Below are 23,206 nucleotides of genomic sequence, written 5' to 3'. Positions count from 1 at the left end.
GGGAACACATAAGTAAATAAACATCTGGATAATCTGTACATATTCTGGAGTGAGGGGGATATAAATCTTATCAGTAAAATGTGTCAGTTCCATATTACAGAGAATTAAAATAGGAAGATGAGGTTCTATTTTTGTGACCTTAGCAATTTAGAGGTGGCCTTATACCTTTAATAATTCTATTTAAGTGGCTGGCATTTTTCAAAAATAAGGAATTCACTGTGAGAATCACTGTCTCCTGCAGATAAATTATGCCATAATAAATATTAAAATTTACCATGTACAGGATTCTGCATTTACAACTAACTCCATGTCGAATCTGAGATAGAGACTAGGGGAACATTCCAGGAAGCCTGGTGGTTTTGAGTGTTTGGTTCATAGCACAGAGCAGACATGGCTGAATACTGATCAGTCAAAGGGCTGGACACACATTGTTCATCTGGTCTCAGATGCATCTGGTCAACACATTCCTTGTGGTATGGAAGTCTGCAGGCATTTGAGACCAGTTTGCTTTTTCTTTTTTTTTCTTCCTTTTCCAACATGAAGGGGTAGGGCTCAATGGGGAGTCTGTCAACTGCCAGAAGTTTCTGTACACTATAACTAGAGAAGAGTGGAAAGTGGTGGGAAAGAGCCCGGGGATAACTGAGCCCTCCACGGATGGGAAACATAGCCTAGAATTTCTGAGACAGAGGGGGAAATATAATCTGCTAGTGGGGGTGCTTTTCTACCAGCATTTCCCAGGCAAAAAAAAAAAGGAGGGGAGGGAGAAAAGAAAGGAAGAAAGGAAGGAAGAAAGAAGCATTATCACAGTCTGCTCTCCCCTTCTCGGTGCTGTGGAAATCCGGCCACAGCTTTTCACTGAAACACAATTTGTCTCTGCTTGGGAACTTGAACTCATTTAAAATGTCCAGGTTCCCCTTTTCTATCTCTTCAGCTATCTTGTAATTCAATTTCTTGTTAACAACAATTGTTCTACTCTTTCTGGTTAGAAAACTTTCCTCCTCAGTAGACAGACTGAGGGGAAGAAGCAATTTTGATAAGGCAAAAATAGAAGCAGAATTATCTTAAGATGGAATACAAGAGAATTTTCTCTGCAATGAAAATTCTTTATCATTTACTGGTTTAAAATGTCAAAATAAAAATAGTAAGAAGGACGATTTTATGAATCAATTTAATGAAATGGAAAAGGAAAATAAAAGAACTTAACCTTGTTTGCCTAACCTACCCCAAACCATGTAATTATACATTTAGCATCCTATAAACAAAAGTAAAGGGTGCCCTAGATTAAAAACACCTGTTTTTCTACAAGGACCGTATCTGTCAGCAGAGGCAGGGATATGCAACAGTAAGTCAACCTCAAAATCTCACTGGTTTGAAACAAATGCCCCTTTCTCATTCACATCTCTATGTCCAACCGAGAACCAGGTTAACTACAATTCCATCTTGTCACCAGCTTCTGTGATCAACCCAACCAGGAAAGACATTAAGGTGAATAAACACTGGCTCTTAAAAGCTGCAGGTCAGTGGTAATGAAGCAGTTTGCATGGTCATGCCTAAGTTCAAGACAGCAAACAAGTGCCATCCTACCACATGTCCCTGAGAGGATAAAATGAATCATGCACCAACCTATTGACGATAAGAAAACATCTAGCCACCCATGTATTAAAAAGAGAAAGTTTTAAAAAAAAATTTAAGAAGACAATTTTTTCTCTGCAGACTTTATCCAACATAAAGATGGATGCATAAACTTAACTGGAAAAATTATAACAAATACTGAGTTTCTTTAAAGTCCTACTATTTATTTCTTCATCATTCATTTTTCTGGATGATTCCTTTCATGGGCAAGTGTTGCTCTTTTCCCTAGAACTATCTAGTTCTAACTATCTATTTACCTACCACTATCACTCAGCCCTGAGAGTATGAGAGAGAAAATTTCATAAAATATACAGTGGGTAGAAATGACTAAGAAAGGGCCTCATTCTCCACTAAAACTTACAACAAATGTTGAAAAACACATTTATAAAATGCATTTTCTATTACTATGAAGTTTAGCTCAGGAAACAGTAAATCCTGAAAACAAAAAAAGTAGAGTGATGGCTCGGCGCCTGTGGCTCAGTGGTTAGGATGACAGCCACATAGACCGAGGCTGGAGGGTTCAAATCCAGCCCGGGCCAGCTAAAACAACAACGACAACTGCAACAACAACAAAAAAATAGCCGGGCGTTGTGGCGGGCACTGCAGTCACAGCTACTTGGGAAGCAGAGGCAAGAGAATCACTTAAGCCTAAGAGTCGGAGGTTGCTGTGAGCTGTGATGCCACAGCACTCTACCGAGGGTGACATACTGAGACTCTGTCTCCAAAAAAAAAAAAGAAGAAGAAAAAAATGTAGAATCATTAGAAGATTAAAAAGAAATTCAATGTCTGTACTTATGCACTAATTTTTCTTTTTCCTACTGGAAATCCATCTATTCCTATTTAGTTACTAGAACTTGGTTTTGTGAGACAGCACTGGCCAATAGTGACAAGGGAGACATAAAAATCGGAATAAGGATAAAAACAAAAATTAGGGGATAAAATTTTTGTTTATGTTGAATAGTTGTCTACATTTCTTTTTTGCATTCTCTCATTAAAGCTCCTGGTGGATCTGGACTAAATGTGTTTTTCTCTTTACACGGAGCAGCAACTTTGCCCAGCGCTGAGCCTGAAAATACATTACATCCTAGCATCATCCACCTTTCAGCCTCCACAAAGGAGAGGAAACATATTTTTTTAAAGAGGGAAAAGGAGAGGAAAATTTTTCTAAAGCTACAGAGCTTTGACGTTTGGGATCTGGGAGAGGGGCCGTCAGATGAATGAACAGGAGACGGCAGCAGAGGATCGTGACGTCCGTAGAATTCCACATGAAACAAGGAGTCATTCTCTGATCCTGACCTTACATCAACAGTCAGAAAAAATGAACGTGGACTCATTCTGAGGAGAAGAATATGTTGTTTTGTTTTGCTAAGTTAATATCCTCCAAGGGACAAGATTAAGTCAGGGAAGTAACCATGGCATTTTAGACAGGGAATAAAAATAGTTACTTGCATCCAGAAAGTACCTGAAATCTCCACACAGAAAGACATATGTTAGTGCTAAGCCCTCACTAGGACTCAGATCCTGAATTGCGTTAAACTACATTATAAATATTATATATAGGCTGTTCATCTATAACTCTAAAGAAACTTCTCTGTGGGAGAAAATAGAACAGAAATCATCCTTGGTAAATTTCAGCCCCTAAATCAGGAAAGTAGGTTTTAGTAGAAACGGAGCAAAGAAATACTTAGGACCTTTGCAGTGATTGCCTTGGCTTTAATATGTTTTTTTTGTTGTTGTTGTTGTTGTTGTTTTTTGTGGTTTTTGGCCGGGGCTGGGTTTGAACCCGCCACCTCCAGCAAATGGGACCGGCGCCCTACTCCTTGAGCCACAGGCACCGCCCAACTTTAATATGTTTTTAGTGCAAAACAAATACCATAAAAAGTACATCAGAAATAATAAATGAGAAAGAACCTACATTATTAGAACACTTAAGGTCTAGAGTGCTAAAATCAGGCAGAGCAGATTTGATGAGCTGAGCAAGTTAATTGACCCTCGCTGTGTAGCAAAGGCAATGGCATTTACAATTTGTTTTTCCAGCATAACTTCTATCTGCCTTTTATTAGTGCCTTTGTGTAATTTTTCTGTGCTCTATATGATCCTATGTGGCAGTCAATCATGTTACCGGATCCTGGCCATGGCTGTTGGCACAGGAATGGGCACACGAGCCAAGCCAGGACAAAGTCAAGTCTTCCCTGGGATTGGTATTAAAAAAACATGAGGTGAGGAGAGGGAGGAGGAGGAGGAGGAAGGAAGGAAGGTAGGAGGAGGGAGGGGAGGAAGAGGAGGAGGGGGGGAGGGAAGGAGAGACTGAAATTCTCTCCAGGGTAACGTGGCTGAGCGTGGAGGACGCAAGTCTGTGCTGCCTGTGACCATCTCATCTTGTCTGTGATATGGACAGAATCCTGCCCACAGGAAGAAACCCAGAAAAAACAAAGACAAAAGACAGACAGAAAGCAAATAGCTTGATGACATTTTCTAAGTCTTTACATTCACCTCCAACTGAAGACCATTCTTGGAATTCTGTGTTACGTGAGCCTTTTTCCATAAATTCATTTGAGTTTAATTTATTCCACTTCCAACTGGGAAAAACTTAGATATCTAACACACACTCTAAACCTCAATTTCTTCATTTGAAAAATGTAGATAATACAAAATGCTTCCTAGGTTTCTCATAGGATTAACTGACATAATGCATATAACAAGTTTAGTCCAGCATCTGGTATTTAAGTAAAAAGTGATTACTGGCTCTTCTTAGCCAGTATTATTAATTAGTGATAAAGGCATTATTATACTTTAATATAGTAAATATATATACTTTTTTTTTTTGAGACAGAGTCTCACTTTGTCGCCCTCAGTAGAGTGCTGTGTCATCACCGCTCACAGCAACCTCCAACTCTTGGGCATAAGCGATTCTCTTGCCTCAGCCTCCCAAGTAGCTGAGACTACAGGCGCCTGCCATAATGCCCAGCTATTTTTTTGTTGCAGTTGTCACTGTTGTTTAGCTGGCTCGGGCCAGGTTTGAACCCACCAGCCTCAGAGTATATGGCCAGAGCACTACCCAGTGAGCAACAGGCGCCGCCATAATAGTAATATTTTTATGATAATTGATATACTAAGACTACTCCATCATTTTATCAGATTCCTAGATTCCTACGTTCTCTAAGGAGGCTATGACAATAGTTTATGATTATTTTAAATACATGTATAAGGGTGATTACTCACTGTGAGAATATATCCAATCTGTGTTGTAATCAAGGTATTAGATAATTCTTCTGATTTAGAAGTCAAAGAAATACTTTATAGATCAATGTATCTTACTATTCATAAAATCAAACACACAAGAAAATTACTCTGAAGTAACTGAATTTCTGCTGTATTGCACAACTTTTAAGTTTACAGAGAAAAGTCTCATTTGGGTTCTAAGGATTTTTTAAAATTAATTAACCAAAGACCAAGTCTCACATCTTACTACTTTGTTCACATATATGTAACATATTAATGGCAAACACTGATTATTTTCCATTGCCACTAACTATGATGACTAACAAATTATCCCAATGAAATAAAGGTGCCAATAGGAGACCAGAAGCTGAGAGTAGGCATTTTCAAAATCCATAAGTTACCCAATTGATTCTAGGAAAATTTGATCCCTTTGATCCCTCATCTAGATTTTATGGTAATAATTCAGCAACAACACATAAAACTAAATCAAGACAACGTAAATTTAATGGAGAAGCCCTTCCATTTCCACAGATCTGTTGAAAACGTTTATAGACTTGGCTCTATCAACTTCTCTGAAAAATCTTCTTTGACTTATCCACTTAATTCAACTATAATCAAAAGCAATTTAATATGAGGCAGAACAGTAGGAACTTGGAAAGCAATTATAAACAAGAAAGAAACAGCAAATTATAATATATTGTCACAACTACAAGGTGCTATGGGAACACATAAAAGCTTCTCAAAGGAAACTGAAGTTATGAAAAGGCCTGGGAATCTACCAGATAAGAAGGAGAGGGTGGGAGGAGAGGCGTTTACAAAGAGAAAGTACAGGTGTATAATCAGGATAAATTCACAGATCTAATCATAGTTTAACAGGACTGGAGTTTATACTGCTGGTGCAGAAGTAAGCCATGGGACTGAAGAACAAGGTAAAGGACAGAACTAAAGGTTTTGAAAAAAGCCGAGACTACATTCATGGAGTAATGGAAAGCTATTGAAAGGTTTTGTTTTAAAAAGCAATTATGTTCTTGGGTATTCACCATTGGCTCCTCCAGATCCATTTACTGTTCTCCACCAAGTCTGTACCCCAGAAAGCTGACATCTGTGAATTTCCTCCACAGAGTTCCCTGGCCTCTGGCTTTGGGATGGTTTGGCCAATAGGAGACCAAAGAATGAAAGGAAGGCGGAGTCAGAACATTGGTGTCACATCCCCTCTAATGTAGAAGAAAGGATATGCCCCACCACCTCAGCGGCAAGCCTTCTCCTGTGATCACTGACCACACCATTGCACTGGCCACTCCCATTCCGCTTGGCCTTCCTCCTCTAAGGATAGGAACAGCCTCCTGGCATTATTGTCCCTGATTTGCCTTTCTCTTAATCTTTTCCTTCATGGTGCCTTAACTTTCTTCAATCACCCCTTTAAGAAGATTGATCATCTAGTCTCTATAACGAATAAGTGGGACTCAAGGGAGTCGCATGAACCAGTTTCACTTTTAAATTAGTGGTTATAGATGCCATAAGAATGATTCTGAGGGGAGGCAAGTTACAAAGTTATGCAGTTACTTGATGAGAAGATGGAAGCTACTAGATCCTAATGTTAACTGGCAACTTACAACATCAGATACCGTACAGAGTACACAAAATACATTATCTCACTGAAATACCCTAACCATCTTTAAGGTAGATGTTATTATTATTTCTTTCTTTAATAGAAAATGTAATTAAAATCAGGGGAAGTTAAATAACTGGGCCGAGTCAAACGCATAGCAAATGGCAGAATTTGGACTCCCTGACTTTTAGGCCTACCATTAATCTACACTGTTTTCCTAACCTATATATATCCTAAAGTAAGGCAAATCATGGAACTGAACATAGTATTTAAAGATAAGAATTTGAAGGGCTGAAAAAAAGGATATAAAACTGGCAGAACTCAGTGATTTACTGGATACAAGGGAAAAAATAGAAGATATTAATAATAACAAGAGGTCTGCAGATAGAACAGCTGTGAAAGTGGTAGCTTTCACTGAGCAATGAAAAAAATAGAAGATTTGCTTGAAGTAGGAAGTGGAAAAGAGATAAGATGAGGTATTCAACTTTAATCTTGTGTACTTCATTGTTGCTAAGAAAATGCTAACAGATATTGCAACTACAGGAGTTAAAGGGGCCACATTGGCCACTGCACTTGATGGGGACCTAAGTAAGATATGGGACCTAAAGTCTGCCAGTCAGATGTTCCTGCTTAGGAAGTTGTATCTTGAACATAGGATGCAAAGATAGTAGATTAATACATTCATGTCACCCTGGCACCAATGGCAGAGATCCATGTGTAAAGCACCGAGTCACAGAGGTGTCCATTACTGATGGTAGTGGTGCCTATCCCAATATCCAAACTAGACTACCTTGGAGCATAACCTTGACAGTGTGTCTTTGCTCCCCATCATCTACTGATCTGTGATTATTTTTCAAGCCTGGCCCTCCATATACCTCCCGATAACTGTATGAAATATTTTATAGCCTCCAAAACACTCCCTCTTTTTTTTACTTAAGTTAACAAGAACTGTTTTCTGTTGGCTGCAATCCATAATCATGGCTGATAAAGCCAATATACTAATCACTGTATTCTGTTTATGATTAGGGGGATCCTTTCCCCATTATTCTTATGCCATTTCCAATCTATAGATAGATATGCTAGAAGTATTAGATGTTGAGAAGACTCTTAGAAGACAACAAAAATCACTGGTAGGGATACAGGCAGTAAGTTCTATACCATTGCATGATTCACATTTTAACATATAAGAAGGCAACAATTAAATTATATTGCAAATATTAAGTAGAATACAAATCCTCCAATACACACTAAGACAGAGTATTAAAACTACAGAATTCCAAGGATAAGGAAAACATCTAACAATTGTCAGATTCAAAGAGTATATTACATCTTAAAGAATAACAGTTAAACTCGCTTAAACTAGGTGTCACATCCATCCATACACAAACATAATGATAAAACATTTTCAAAGTATTAAGGATAAAAAAACTGTCAACTGAGGACTTTTATAACTAGCTAAATTATCATCCAAATGCAAGGGCAATATGGGATCTCTCTCTCTTTTTTTTTTTTCTAACAAGTTCCTTCAGGATTTTTTTAATGGAAGATGTGCTGAGTTTTGTGAGCTTTGAGATCTGTTTTGAATTGTAACCCATACATTTGGGGGTTAATGCTTTAAAAGAATTGGTTTCACCACTTTTATAGCCAATCTTGACAATTCAGAATCAGGAGGATAGAAGGTATGGATGGCAAGGAGAAGATATGACCATCCCTTTCTAATTCTTATACTTTCATGTGAGTCCATATCTCAAAATAACAAAGTTGAGTAAAAGATATTTTTTTAAAAGATGAAGGCAAAAGAGAAATATTTTACTATAACAAATACTAAAAACATTTACTACTGAGAAATCTTGACATTTAAAAAAAGTTATTAAAGGAGGCAATTAAAAAAAAGAGATATAAGAAAGTTGAACAGAGTTGATATTTTGATAAATTTAATTAACTCATATTTAAACAATGTATTATCTTTTAAAGGACATAAAATAAGTCTAAAGCTGTACAAATTGCTACAAGATGGGTGGGCTTGTATGATATATAATAGACAGAACATGTTAAATCCTAACAGGCTTGGAGGCATGCACCTGTAGTCACTGCTACTGGGGAGGCTGAGGCAGGAGGATGGCTTGAACCCAGGTGTTTGAGGTTGTAGTGCAATAAATTGCACCGTGAATAGCCCTTGCCCTCCAGCCAGCACAGTGAAACGAGAGAGAGAGAGAGATATCTGCTAAGTTCTGTATATTACTAAAAAAAAAAAAAAAAAAAAAAAAAGTTTAAATCACTTTTTAAAGTGTTGCCAATATTGAAAAGAACTACTCATAATCTGCTGGACTTTGGGACAGAAGTTTTTAAGCAGAGGAATGATTCAGTAAGATCATATCTGTTCTAGAAAAATAAATACAGCTTCAGTGGGCTGAGAAGTGTAAGATCTGCTCTAGAAGTGTAAGCTGTGTAAACACAGCTTCAGTAAGTTGAGTATGATTTGGAAAAGAGACCAGAGGAAAAACAAAACTATTTAAAAGGTCAAAATAAAGTAAAATGTAATGAATGAAAGGAGAAGGAGCTAGCTAAATGTGAGCTGTATTTAGAAGACAGAATAAAACACTCCCCACAGACACTGTGCTTTCCAGGTACATATAGTTTTAAGTCTCTCCCAGACAAGAATGCTGTCACATTCTTCTTTGTGTGCCCAAAGCATGACACATTTGTGGGAAGTATCCAACAAATGTTTAAATGAACAGGATAAATTTCATTTGAACTGCCCACATACATTGGGATAAATGATGGGAATTGTTAACATAACTTGAAGTTCAGGCAAGAGATCAGGGTTGGCATTCCTCACTATGTGAGAACTGGGCTGGGCGAGGGGCTGGAGGACAGCGAGGATAAAGAGGGAGGTGGCAAGCAGAACCCTGAACCACATCAATACTAAAGAAGAACTAAGAGAAGGGGAGTTTCCAGTGAGCAGCAAAGAGTAAAAAAAGTCATGAAAAGGGAATAAGGGGACTATCAAAGAAGTTTAATTTTAAAAGATATAATCAAATGTCTAGGAGTGACTGAAAAGAGACAAGAAATTAAACAAAATATTTAGGACAAACATTAACACAATATCTGACTGCAAAGTTTTGAAGATATTATAACACTTCTTTAAAGGAAGGCAATTTTCCTATAAATACGTTTTAAACCAAGGGTTTATCAGTGTATGTCCATGTGGGTGGCAGAGAGCAGAGGCTCATGAAGAGTCCTGATGGTCAACACAGCGACTCAGTTTTCTGTGGCTGTCAACAAGGTTTTGATATGTGCACAAGTTACATACACAGTCATTTATTTTTGACATTAAAATAACTAAGAAAAATAAACAACAGCCTCACTATATCATGACTCAGGATGAATGAGCTGGAAGAGTCAATCTCTGCTTCCTTAAAACTGTTAAAATAGGTTCTAGTACATTACAGTTAATGAAATCTTATAAATGCTATTTATCTTCCGAATGAAGTCAAGAGGGTCAGTCCTATCCTCTTCTTTAACACGTAGACAATTATGGATTATTGACTTTCTGATTTACTTAGAAATCAACTGTTAAATAACAATTGCATAAAGTAAAATTAGATACATGTCCTTGCCCCCAAATACCAATTATAGTATTATTATAAAAATCATTATCTAGTTTTTCCTGGACCAATGTATGCCAGAGACATGCAGAATAAACCCATGGCAAATGATTGTATCATAAATTAAATTATACGTGTATATATTTAGAAAAATCTTACAGCTGCTAAGCCTGACCACTAAATATTAATTGCACTGCCTTGGAGAGTTGCTCAGGTTCTGAAAGTTCCACCAAAGCTAAGTTCTTGGATGTTGTTTAAGTTATATATTTCAGCTATTAAAGTCAATGTTCTGACAAGCCCTTGGCTCTAACCCCCAGGCATGAATTTGCCTTAAAACTACAGAAGAGTATGTCAGAGGGCTATATGTCAATGTACCAGGAGAACTGCCTTTTCTCAATTTAGTGTTGTCAGTTGCTGACATTAAAACCAGCAACAGTTAATTGTTACCACTTCAAGTGGAATTCTGAGGGAAGAGGAGAGATAGGTGTCTAAGTTCAGGCTGATAAAGCTGTTAATTGCTACCCTTTTGTGTAGATTTGTTTAATAATGAAAACAATGTGGCTAATCATATAATGTTTCTATTTGTTCCCTAAGGGCTCTTCAGGGAAAGTTTCAGTCAGGGCTAGATTTCAGCAGCTACCAACTGTGCAGAGACAAAAGCAAAACAATCAAGGCACTCAGTCCTGGCAAATGGCTGTAAGTGGTCCTAGACAGATGCCCCTCCTCCTGGTCCTATCAGGAAGGAGCCAGGCTTTGCTATTAACAAGCTTTGAAAAAATAAATTAAAGCTGTCAAATGAGATAGTAATAACTTCATGCATAATTTTGATTCTGGGGAAGAGGGGAAGGATGGAGGGAGGGAGAGAGAGGGAGAGGGGAAGGGAGAAGGGAGAAGAGGAGATAAGAGAGGAAGGAAGAGAAGAAAGAAGAGAGTGGAGAAAAGAGAGGAAAGAGAGGGGAAGAGGGGAGCTAGAGAGGGGAAACCAGGCAGGCAAGCAGAAAGTCTGGTGGGGCTTGGATTCTCCCCATGCCTCTATGCAATACATCAATTAAATTCACATCAGTTAAAATGCCCATGTTGTTTTTTAAAAGTCAGAGAGGCAGCACTGAATTAAATATATCCTGTCCCTCCCTTGCATTTTTATAGACAAAATGATGATATTGGATGTGGCATTAAACCCTGTTATAGGCAGTTACTGAGATAATCCTAGCTACCTACTGATCTCATGAGGATATTTCAGGGAAAAAATGGAGTGTGCTATATTAAGTCTTCTAAAAATACAATGTAAATTATTTACTGCTTTTTACATTGCCTCATTTGATAAAGAACATCAGACAGAATAAAATTGTGTCATTTATTTTTGTTTGGAGACTCGTTAGCAGCAAATAATGGTAGCATCCAGAGACACCCCCAACCACTGGTATACCCTCTATCACTGTACAAATAGATAAATGAGAGTCATTTGGGTTTGTGCTTCTGCGTGTAGGGGGTGGTGTGTGTTTAATTTCCCTTCTACTACCATCTACTTCACCATCCCCATGCTACAAGTACTGCCTTAAAATGCTCTCCAATCTAATCACAATTTAGTTTTCTATCTTGTTATGGTGCCCCCTCCAAATTCCTAATATTTTTAGACTCACCTGCTCATCACCCCTGGAACCTCTCCAGTGCCTAACATGGCACCTTTGCCAATGTAGTTCTCTCTTCTTAGAATGTTCTCTTCTCATCACCTGTTTAAACGTACTCACATTTCAAGACCAAACCGAGTTTCACCCAATACATTAAGCATTCCACAATCACCACACACCACACAGCTCCTCCCTTCTGTAAATCTGTAAACTAGCACCTGCTTGATCATTCATGTGTTACCTCCAGATGGTGTCTGCTCAGTCATCCTCTGCTTCTGTTTGCTCCTCTAGTGAACTTTATACTCTTTGAGAATATATATTTTTGTACACTCTCCAGCATCTGAACCATATAGATACAAGTCTGCAAGATGTTTAAGGGCCATGCTGCACTTCTCTGATGCAGGTCATTGACGTTTTCGAACTTTCACATTGTTAAATGGTGAATTTGTTTCATTTATCAGTTATCTTTTCTGTGGTGAAAATTCCTTTACAGGTACAACTCTACAAGTCTAAATGCCATAATGCACCAAGAAATAATCCATCTATGACATCTAAGGAATCATCTACTACCAAAGAATGTTTCAAAAAATAAAAAGATTTAAGAAACACTCAGTTTTTTAAATTCACTTTCAAGTCGGCAAAAAATAAACAATCTAAACATTGGTTCTAAACTTCACATCACCCATTATTTCAAATATATTTTTCTCCCAACTTCCCAAATTATTTTTAAATTCACTTTCAAGTCAGCAAAAAATAAACAACCTAAACATTGGTTCTAAACTTCACATCACCCATTATTTCAAATACATTGTTTTCCCAACTTGAAACTCACTGTCTTCCCAAATAGGCATTGAGATTGCTAAACTCTTTCCTATCTTTTACATTACAAAATGCAAACTTAAGTTCCATATTTGAAAAAACAGAAGAGAGACATGAAGAAACGATGCTATATGTAGATTAAAGAAATCAGCTGAATCAAACTTACTGAAATCATAGTGATTCAAAATAAAACACCATTTTCAAAAATACACCATTCAGGCTGGTAAGCCAATAAGCATCGCCACATGATGCTTACGTACACCTCTGGGGGGACCTCAAACCACAAGTCAAAGTTGTTTCAACTGTAAGCACCATTAGCAGGGTGAGAAAACATCAGAGGCAGCACTAACACACCCCCCTCACCTCCATGCTTATCATTACTTAAAAATTCTATTTATTTCTAAAATACAAAGACAAAAAGCAAGGCAAGTAGTAAATTAAGAATTATGGATTGTTTTCTATTTTAATAGCTACCAATACTAGTCACCATTACTTTACAGAAACCCTAACATTTTATTTAGAATGTAAGGCATTAAGGCAAAATAATCTACAAAAGATTCACAAAGATTCTGTTTACTTAATAAACTCTCTGTACTTAATTTTTAATATGCTATTGTTTACCAAACTTCAATTTACTCAAAATCTTCAGTAACCCTGCGGTGGCATAAAGGAATATGTGTCCGCCTGTTTTCCCCCAAGAATAAAGTAAATTTGCCATTTAAAAAAAATTTACCCAAAGGTCACCTTGAACTACCAAAAAAGCTAAAAACCAAAACAAAACCCCAAAACCAACAAACTGATATTCATTAATTATATATAAACATATCTAAACCTCAAGTAAATAAATAAATCATGTTACCAAGCACAAAGCTATTGAAATTGTGAAGATTTATTTTCAGGTGCCACTGAAACTAAACAAAGATTGTAAAGAATAAAACAAATAGAAGTAAACTTAGGGAACCAATTAACACACTCAACCATTACCAGCAGCACTCCCTATAGAACAAAGTGATGAAACTATCAAAAAGCACTCTCAAAGCAACAGTTTTGCATGTAAAAAAATTAACCTAGAATAAATATATAAATAACAGTATGTTCTGTGTTAAGCCAGTAACAAAGAAACCCCTTAGTGCAGTAAAACAAAGTCCTGTCAAATCCCCATTTTTTACAAAGAAGCATGAAGATCCTTTCACAATGGTTTAAACTGTATTTATAGTAACAGAGTGAAGACTTGAGATAAAAGTCAAAAGGATTAAAGTCAAAGCCCCAGCTCGACATGAGTTACGGTTTTGATTTTTATTCTTATTGTGGTCTACAAATATTAAGACAGAAGATACTTCCATGTGATTGCGGGATCCTCTAAGACTTTACAACCTCAGAAGAACAGATAAAACAGATGAAAATGCATCTGGTTTGGGAGCAGACTCCATATTAAATGGCAATGCGCAAAGTAACAACTACAACTGCAGAAGGCTGTGGGGGAGGGGACGAGGCTAAGGGCTGAAATTTCTGCAACTGATGCAAGGCAGAAGGAAAAGAGAGAGAGAGAGAGAAAAAAAAGATGAAGTATGACTGTTTTAAAATGGCAGCCTGTTAATAACGACTGCATTCCTGAAAACACAGGCAAATTACACCACCATTCCTTCTTTCAGAAGCTAAGCAAGCCTACCACATACAAGCATGACATACTTCTAAGAGGAAAATGGTAGAGCTAGACAGCTGTGTCTCTATCTAAAAAAAAAAAAAAATCCCCGAAATTGGTACTCAAGAGTTTACAGTTAGAGAATGTATACTTTGCTCACAAAGAAAAACAAACAAACAAAAAAAAGAAAACAGGAAATTCTTAGTTACTCCTGAAAGAATTATTTATTATTCTTCCACATATATTTTTCTTCAAATGAAGGCAAAGCTACATCTACACATAAGCTTTTGATGCATTTCCTCTCCACTAACGTCCTCTCTTTTAAGAAAATGAAATAAACACACACACACACACACACCCTCTAGCGAGAGATATATTTTACATGATATACTCTGTGTAAACTGAAAATTATTCTTAATGTTAATTGGAGTACTTTCTCTTTAATTCACGTAAGTACCACATATTGAGTTGCATATATTCTATCCATTCTTAACCTCTACTTTCAAAATAAGACACCTGGTTTAATATTTGATAGAGAAAAGTCTAAAAGTCCTTAACAACAGCAAAATCAGGGGGAACATCGTAAAATATGATAGTATCTAATATCAGAAATGCTTAAAAATGTTTTCAGAGTGTAAACTGCTATAAATTACAAATGTACAATTTATTTTATTAAGCATATTTCTTAAAGAAAGCTCGAGTCCACATGCATTCATGTAATCATAGAAAGAACATAAAAAAGTCACTATTACCCAAATAGATCAATTTCTCCTATTTTCACAAAATAAGTTAAAATTATCACAAGTCACTTTTACAAATCATGAGTTTCTTAAAAATGATATTTCCACTGCAATTACTTGCTATTTTGTTCAGCATTTTATTTCAACTGCCACATTTTGAACACATACACATTTGTACAACTACCAGGGGAAACATAACTTGAACCAAATTGAAAAATTACCATAACTACTAGTTCAATATGGCTGGTTAAAATAGAGACATCTGGTCTATCATTAATTCTTTTGTGTTGATGACTCCTAGGGCATCTTTTCCCATCAATGGACTTTGCGAGAGGAAAATCCAACTTTTAACAAAAAACTGTGACTTAGAAATCTATTTCAAATAATATTAACAGAGCCATATAATGATTAGATCAAATAAAGCACAGTACTTTTGAAAACAGTAACATATACTGATTGAATTTAAATGACTAGCTTTAAATTCCATCAGAATAATGTTATTTATTAAATAACTCTCTGCAGATACAGCTAATTCATGAATCATTATTTTAAAATTTTTATGTCAACTCATTGTTCACTTGTTTAAAATATACACACTGAAGCTCTATAATAGTACTTGATTGCCACTCCAAGGAGCCTGAATAATGCATTTTCAGAAGCTTTGCACACCCCCACGCAATTCTGAATTAATGGCCGAGCAAAAAATAAGTAATGTACCAGACTCCAGCAAAACTCAGCGATAGCATCAATCTGGCATTTCCTTAACACTTACTGCTTACTTAGCACATATTCCTCACAACTAAGTTTTCCTCTTCCAGATACAGTTCATTAGAGGATCACTATCACCTGCCCATGCATTCACAGAAAGTGAGAGATTTAGCAATTAACACAATTACAGGTAAGGGGAGAAATGGTAACGTACACCGCTGCAAAATTAAGAGATGAGGGAAGGGGGCCTGACCACTTCAGCGACCATAACTGGATTGCAATAATTAAAAAGGACTTCTGTCACTTCTTCGCTGGGCAATAGGGCCAATTATCTAAAATCCTTTGCTAGAATCCAGAGACATACCAGAGAAGGCCCTTCAACCAAACTCAGATAATTACTTTTGACAAATGTTCTACTTGAGTATAACACAGTTACTCAAATGCTTTCTAAAATGACTACAGTTATGGTAAAACAATCTTTACAAAAGTCAACCCAGTAACACGTCCTGGCACCCCACCGCCGACCCGCCTGCTTGCAGCCTGCTTTCTCTTGGCCAATTTATAACAGATAATAAGTTGGTGAATAAATATTTAATTTCTGCAGCCAAATCCCTGAAAAGGCTCAGCTTCGAATGTAAAGCCTTGCATTCCCGAGACACACTGTACAGAAATATGCATTAAAAAATCCGTTTACATCTGTTCTTTAAAAGAAGATGAAAAGAAAAAAAGAAAGAAAGAAAGAAAAACCCACACATATACATGCATCAAACCGAAGACGCCGACGCCCCTCTGCCAACCAGCATTTCTATAGAGACATTCTTTCGATGATTAAAACGTAAGCTCCGAAAGGTTAAAGAAAAGGAAAGCAGCCAAGTAACACCGCCCAAGAAGCCCGCGGTAAAACACACCTAGCTGTACACTCTTAATAAGCCCCCACTGCAAATGACACTGACCCAACTTCATCAAACACACACAAACCGACACACACATCCTCAAGAAATGCACACACGTGCATGGAACGTACACACAAACGTGGAGCAGAATACAATACCTACAAACACAAGCGAACCGGATCCACACAAAACACGTACGTATCAGTGTGCATACATAATACACACGACACGGCACACGGACACGCAGCCACCTAGCCCACATGCACACGCCCCACAAGTCCGTGCAGGACACACACCGTGCATGCACGTGTAAAATGTTTGAACTCACAAACCCAGAACCTACACACAGACTGTGCACAGAGTTATTGATGAAATTCCGGGGGGTGGAGGGGCCGGGAGGGAGTGGTAATTGCCACACAAAGGTCTCCGGAGCTGCAGAGAGGGAAGTGGAGCGGCGCCGAGCGCTCGGAAATTCACCGGTGGAGAAGGCACAGCCGAGCCCCGCGAGCGAAGTGCCGGGAGAAGTGTCCCGGGCGGTCCCGGGCGCGGGGCTCCGGGAGACGATCGCTGCGCCCCTCGGCGCGCGCACGCACACATCCAGGGGCCCCGGGCGAGCCCACTCCCGCGGAATAACAAAGAGCAGGAGCCCGGCGAGCGGGCGGCGGCTCGGGCTGCGGGGGCCGTCGCAGCCGGCGCGGGCCGGCGCGGGGCGAGCGGCGGGGTCGGCGGGACGCGCGGGCGGCGGGTGGGGGGCGGCACGTACCAGGCGGGCAGCCTCGGCCCAGGTGCGGTCCTTCTTCTTCCTCTTGTCTTTCATGTTTGCATCTCATTGATGGTTCTGATGATGACGTGGGGGATTCCACGGGGTGCTCGGGGTTCGGGCGCGGAGACAATGACCCAGTGACCCGGTGACCCGCACTTGCTCCGCGGGGGGAGGCGCGCGGGCGGCGGCGGCGGCGGGTGGGAGGGATGGAGCGAGGGGGTGGGGTGGGGTGGAGCGGGTGGGGGCGCGCGGCGGCGGCGGCGGCGGCGCGCGGCGGGCGGCCGGGGGCGGGGGCGGCGCGGCGGCGGCGGCGGCGGGGCTCGGGCCGGGGGCGGGGGCGGCGCTGGCCGGGCTCGCTCGTGCGGGGCTCGCGCTGCGCCGCCGCCGCGGCCGCCGCGGTGACAGCTCCGGGGATGCTCCGCTCGGCCCCGCTCACAACAATACACTCTGACGTCACGGGGAATGGCGACGCGGCCGCACACTCGCCGCGCTCACACTCGCCCTCTCGCGCGCGCACCCCCGCGCACACTCGCCGCGCGCCCCCTACCCCAGCCACGCCCTGAAACCCTCGCGAGACCCCTGGCTCTCCAACCTAGCCCCCGAATTCTCGGGGCGCTGCCCGCTCGCTGCAGGCTGTTCCTCCCCCTTCCCCGTGTCCCGCTAGGGCCGAAAATCGCGGACACGGGGGCCTTTGGAACTTATGTAGGAGTCTGCCCCGCAACTCGATCCTCCGTCCTGTGCGCTCACACGTACACACTCGGACACACTCCGCACTACTCCCCTCTGCTGGACTCCTGTAACCCTGTGTCTGGCTGAGTGGATTCCCGGAGCCTGTGGAAAAGGTACAGAAGGAGCCTCTTCCGATACAGATCTAATACTGTACGTACAACTTAACACACCACTGAGCCTCGTACATCGTCTTAAACAATGCAAAACCCAAGAGCCGTGACCGCGAATCAATGCGCTGCCCCACTGTACCATTAATTATTTTTAAATAGTGTATAGTCGTCATTCTGTAGAGTAAAACATGCATATGTAAACAACTGAATAGCTAATGCTTGCATATTTTTAAAATTTATATTTATAGTCTCTTAAGTTCCAACTTGGAGATTCATGAAGAATTGGATTGGTATCCTTATTAGCGCACTATAAAAAAAAGTGTGTGTTAAGACTTAAAAGTTTATTGTAACCTTTCCAACTTCTTACATCTCTGGTAGATTGTTTAGGTCAATAAAGTTATTGTTAAGTAAAGAAGAAATGACACTATGACCACATGTAATTACGTGTGTTTGTGTTGAGTATCTGAAAAAGGTCACTTGCACTGAATCATTTGTCTAAAATTATATTCTGAATAGAATAATAAATGGTATGTAAATGCTTTCTCTTGTCTTTCATATACGGTATCTCATGTGGTTCCTCAGAACAATGCAGTTAACTGTGTACTGAACAAATGAGAAAATGAAGCTCAAAAACATGACAGTGTATCCAGGATATCTTGCTAAATCGGTTTTATGAACTGAACTCAAGTCTTTTGACTCTGATCTCGTGTTGTTTCTAGTATTCCATACTGCCTGCTTAAAAATAACTTCTCGTGTCTAAGAAATGAACACACAGCAAATGAAACGACATATGTCTAAGAATGAGAGCAATTATAGTAAGGTGATTCCTTTGAGAGCACTGTCAACTGACTGAAGTAATAAAAATGTTTGATTACCAAAAATTAAGCACAGACAGTTCATAATCATAAAGAGCTACTTATGCTAATTCTTTTAAAATATTTGTTTTATTAATTCATTAGACTAAGAGAAAGCTATGCATCAGTGTAAGGAAATACCAAAAGATTATCTCCACTTTTGCTTTCTTTTTAAAAATGGATTTAGAGAACATGCTGAAGTTATCCCTAGGGGAAAATTTTACCCATGTAATTTGCATAATTCCATCCAGGTGTATTGTATTTTTACTTTACATTTCAAATATATTAAATTGGAATCACGTTCACATCTGCTTTTATTTTCATGAATGCTCTTTATGGCTAAAGTAATTGATATATTTTCAAAGTATTTTCATTTTAATGTTTCTTCTTCTACTCGGAAATACCTATTTTAAGCAATCAGACCGTAACATATAATTTGTTATTTTCTGTGAAATAGTGCTTAATAAGAAGTTTTGGAGCCAGCTAAAGGAAAACATACATATTCAGTTATTCACAGAAAGGCCAATTTCTGGTTATTAAAGAAGAGAAAATATATCATCCTACTTAAACAGATGTACACTAATGGTAAAAAATTATAGAAATAAAGCTATTGTTTATGCACCCATTCTCTGGTAGTCAGCAGAGTATACACATACATAACCAATATTGTGAACTGACTCTTGGATTCTACCTCAACTTTAGATTGCCTAGTTATAAATAATCCACAGCAGGTAAGTCTGGGTAAAGCCTTGGCAAATAGTCTTTGCCAAAATAGCATATTTCACAAAGCACCAGATTAGGGTAAGCCACCTTTCCAGGGAGACTGTTACTGTTATATTCCTTGCTTCCATATTTACCTCAGTACATTCAGCCATACTTTTCCTTATGACTCATTCATTTTCTCAATGTTTCTGTCCAGGAGTGGGAATATATGAATTAATTACAGATCTTTTATAGTTTGGTGAATTATGTAAATATCTTTTTAAACATTAAGTGATATGCAAAATAAGACATGTACAAGTAAAATTATGTGAAAATTAATAGGAGAAACAACTCTCTGCAAGGGAGATTAGTAAAGCTTTAGTGAAGAGAAGTCCTTTCAGGTGGGATTTGAGGAGTGAGTAGGATTTGAACATTCACATTTGTAGGAGAAAAGCAAATGCAGTAAAGATGAGCTAGGACAATTAAAAACTAGGAAAATATTCAAACTGTTGACATCTACCAAACATTGCTAACATTCAGTTAAATTTATGTCAGATCATACGTATTTCAAGAATGCTTTCCTTAATTGAGGAGAGAGGTAGAGTAATAGCTCGGTACAGGCTCCTGTTAGAACTGCCTATATACCAATCTCTTTTCTGAGTCCCTTCTCAATTATACAGCGAGAGGGATTGTTCCAGAGTTCAGCTGCCACATACCAACACCTTCTCTGCCTTTCCCGCTTTCTTCATTTCCACTCTTGTTTTTAGTTCTGAATGCAACAGTCCTAATTGCTTTTGTCCATGCCTCCCCCTATTGATTCCACTGTATTTTCTTTATCTCTTGTAATACTATTTTTTATATTGCAACACCTTTAACAATTGATGAAACTTGATAAGAAATGTCAATTCACATATAACAAATGAGAGGAGTTGATGTACTGTGAAATGGCCAAATTTCATATGAGTCTCCAATACCAAGAGAAGAGAGATTCACGAACTTAAGGACAGGAGTTGCTTTGCCATTTCTGTTGTCCCTCAGGAGATATAAGGTTTCACCACAGATCCCAATCAGGGTGTTCGCCAAACATAGGAAAGTTTAATTGTTTCAGGCAGGAATAAGGAGCTGGGATTGCTTCAGCATTCAAACCCCTGTTTATGTAGCTACCATCTACATGCCTGTCACAGGAGGAAGTCTGGAATAAATGGAAACCTCTTCCATTCCTCCCCCACATCTGCCCACCAGCAGGCACAGCACAGAGCAGAAGGTGGGGTGGGAAGGAAAATAAAAGATGAGAGAGAATGGAGGCAAGTGTTTCAGGGGAGATGAAAGAGGTCTTAGCTAGTCTTGATGACCATCAACAGGAGTCCTATTTCTAAAGCATGCTTATTGTGCATAAGCTGGAAATCTTTGAATTCTTCAAATAAAAATAATAATAATCTTAATACTACTTAATAATCTTTATTTTTCCTAAACGTCTTTGGTTACTGATCAGTTAGGCGCTAACTAGTCCGGAGTCCATGAAAATGATCACCTTGTCTCCTTTGTCTGATGCCTAATTTCCAGCTGTAAGAAAATAATCTGTCTTAATCTATTAATCTACCTTACAGTAAATATTTACTGAATAAAAATAAATGATTGGAAATTTAAACAATTGATTCCTTTCATTGCGAGTACAATGAAAATCCAGTGAATCAAGATAAATTAAAATTACATTGTTGGTAGCAATTTTTTCTCTTATGTATTTTATTGTACAATTTGGAAGATCTGAAGTATAGTGAAATAAAGCCGAATATTGATATTACTAATTGTGTATAATCAGATATTAGGTGATGCTCCTCGGGTCTAATGGATTTTGACCTTGTCTCTCTTATTCTAATCCCACATATCCTTTACTTTTCAAGGTTCTTGTTATCATTTAAAGTAAGTTTATACTGTGAATATAAACATTAGCTGCACCCTAGGAATATATAGGAGTACTTTAATAATATTGTCTGAAACAAATTTTATATAAATTTGGGATAGTTCTTCCACTAGGAGTAAGCTAGCTATGATCATTTTGTTTTTACATGAAGTCTACAACAGACACTTTACAATTTTAATATACTATAATTAGGGAGATATGTGTAACCAAAAGAATAAAAGACCTGTAAATTTTCATTTGCTTCAAAGTTTTTCTGTAGTTGATTTTATTTACATTGCCACTGCATATTGTTTTCTTTGTTGTAACTGATTGGAGCTATTTTAAGACTCATTCTTAGCTTTCTGATCAATTTGTTTTGATTACATTTCAAAGCACTAAACTAAACATAAAATTTTTCATGATACGTGCATACCCTTGGCAGCTGAAGTGTTCTTAAATAATGAGCATAAATAGAATAGAGTAGCTAAAAGTATATTCATAGTTTTCTTCTTTTCCACTTTCTTAAATTGCTCTTTTCTTTATCTCTCTACTTCCTTTGTGCAATAACAAACTCTGCGTCTGAGTAGAACCCTTCATTCAAGCATTTACCTTTCCCCCTTTAAACCCTTAATTAGGCATAGAGAACACAGTCTGATTTATGGCCTAGCATTTAACAGGACTCACACTTAATCCATTACACAAAGAGGGATACATATATTCCCCAACAGTACCACTCATTAGTTTATACAAAATGAAAAAAATAACCCACTTAGGGAATGTAAATACAGCTTTGCTTGATATTCTCTCCTTATGCATATGTAGTGTGAGCAGAATTGCAGCATTTCAGTCTAACAGCTTTTTGCTTATTTTCTAAACTAAAAAATTAGATTTCTCTAGGTAAACTCTAATTCAATCCTACATTTAGTGGATAAGAAGGAAAATTACATGCTGCTGTATTCATCTTTATGTGCAAAGAATGTTCTTCGTTCACAAAGAGACTAGAATTCTAATTACAGTTACTGTCTCAGACATGATAATTCAGTGGACTCTTGGCCACATTACTGATATCTGCTTCCTTCAGCTTCCATGTTGACCAGAACGGTGATTTCTGTGGGGGAGAACCCTCAGAAAATAATGTCAGAGTAATCACTGACACATAATTTATTCTAGTTAAGTCTGCACCTAGCCAGTATGTTAAATTGTATGGTAAGGTGTATAAAGTGCACCCTTCGTGTATCAGTCTAGTATGGAATTTCCTCTCCATTCTGTGCATAGCACCAAAAGCTCAAAGGAAAATATGAGGCTACTCTGCACCTTTTACAAGGATGGAGTGAAGAGATGGAGAGATAGGGCTCCTTTTGTAACTGAAGAATTCTTATTGCTTTCCTGTTGAGTTTTATTGCAGGGGACATGGCTGATCATCTTAGCCAACACACTTCCAGGAACCATGGGGTGACATGATTGATTAGCCAAATAGCAGGAATAACTGGAAGATCTCTTAGGAGTCCATTGTGGCCAAGGAAATGCCATCCAATTGTCCACTGGCTATGTGAGTAGAAAAAAGGCGTGGGGGACTTGGAGGGGTGGCATAGGAATTACTACCCCTACTGAGATCCACCTATCACTGGGAAAAGGCAGCAAGACTGT

At 38.6% G+C, this 23,206-nt stretch overlaps 1 protein-coding gene across 1 annotated transcript in view; it reads right to left on the bottom strand.

Moving 5' to 3' along the window:
- Positions 1-17,344, bottom strand: part of ASXL3 (ASXL transcriptional regulator 3) — a 179,608-nt gene extending 162,264 nt beyond the window's left edge. The window contains exon 1 of the mRNA XM_053571930.1: positions 17,265-17,344. Coding sequence (XP_053427905.1) covers positions 17,265-17,318 — 54 coding nt within the window. The 5' untranslated portion in view covers positions 17,319-17,344. The remainder of the gene's footprint in view (positions 1-17,264) is intronic.
- Positions 17,345-23,206: the final 5,862 nt, after the last annotated feature.

Source organism: Nycticebus coucang, chromosome 19 (genome assembly GCF_027406575.1).
Source record: "Nycticebus coucang isolate mNycCou1 chromosome 19, mNycCou1.pri, whole genome shotgun sequence".
In the NCBI taxonomy this organism is placed as follows: Eukaryota; Metazoa; Chordata; class Mammalia; order Primates; family Lorisidae; genus Nycticebus; species Nycticebus coucang.
This window is presented reverse-complemented; position numbering and strand designations above follow the sequence as displayed.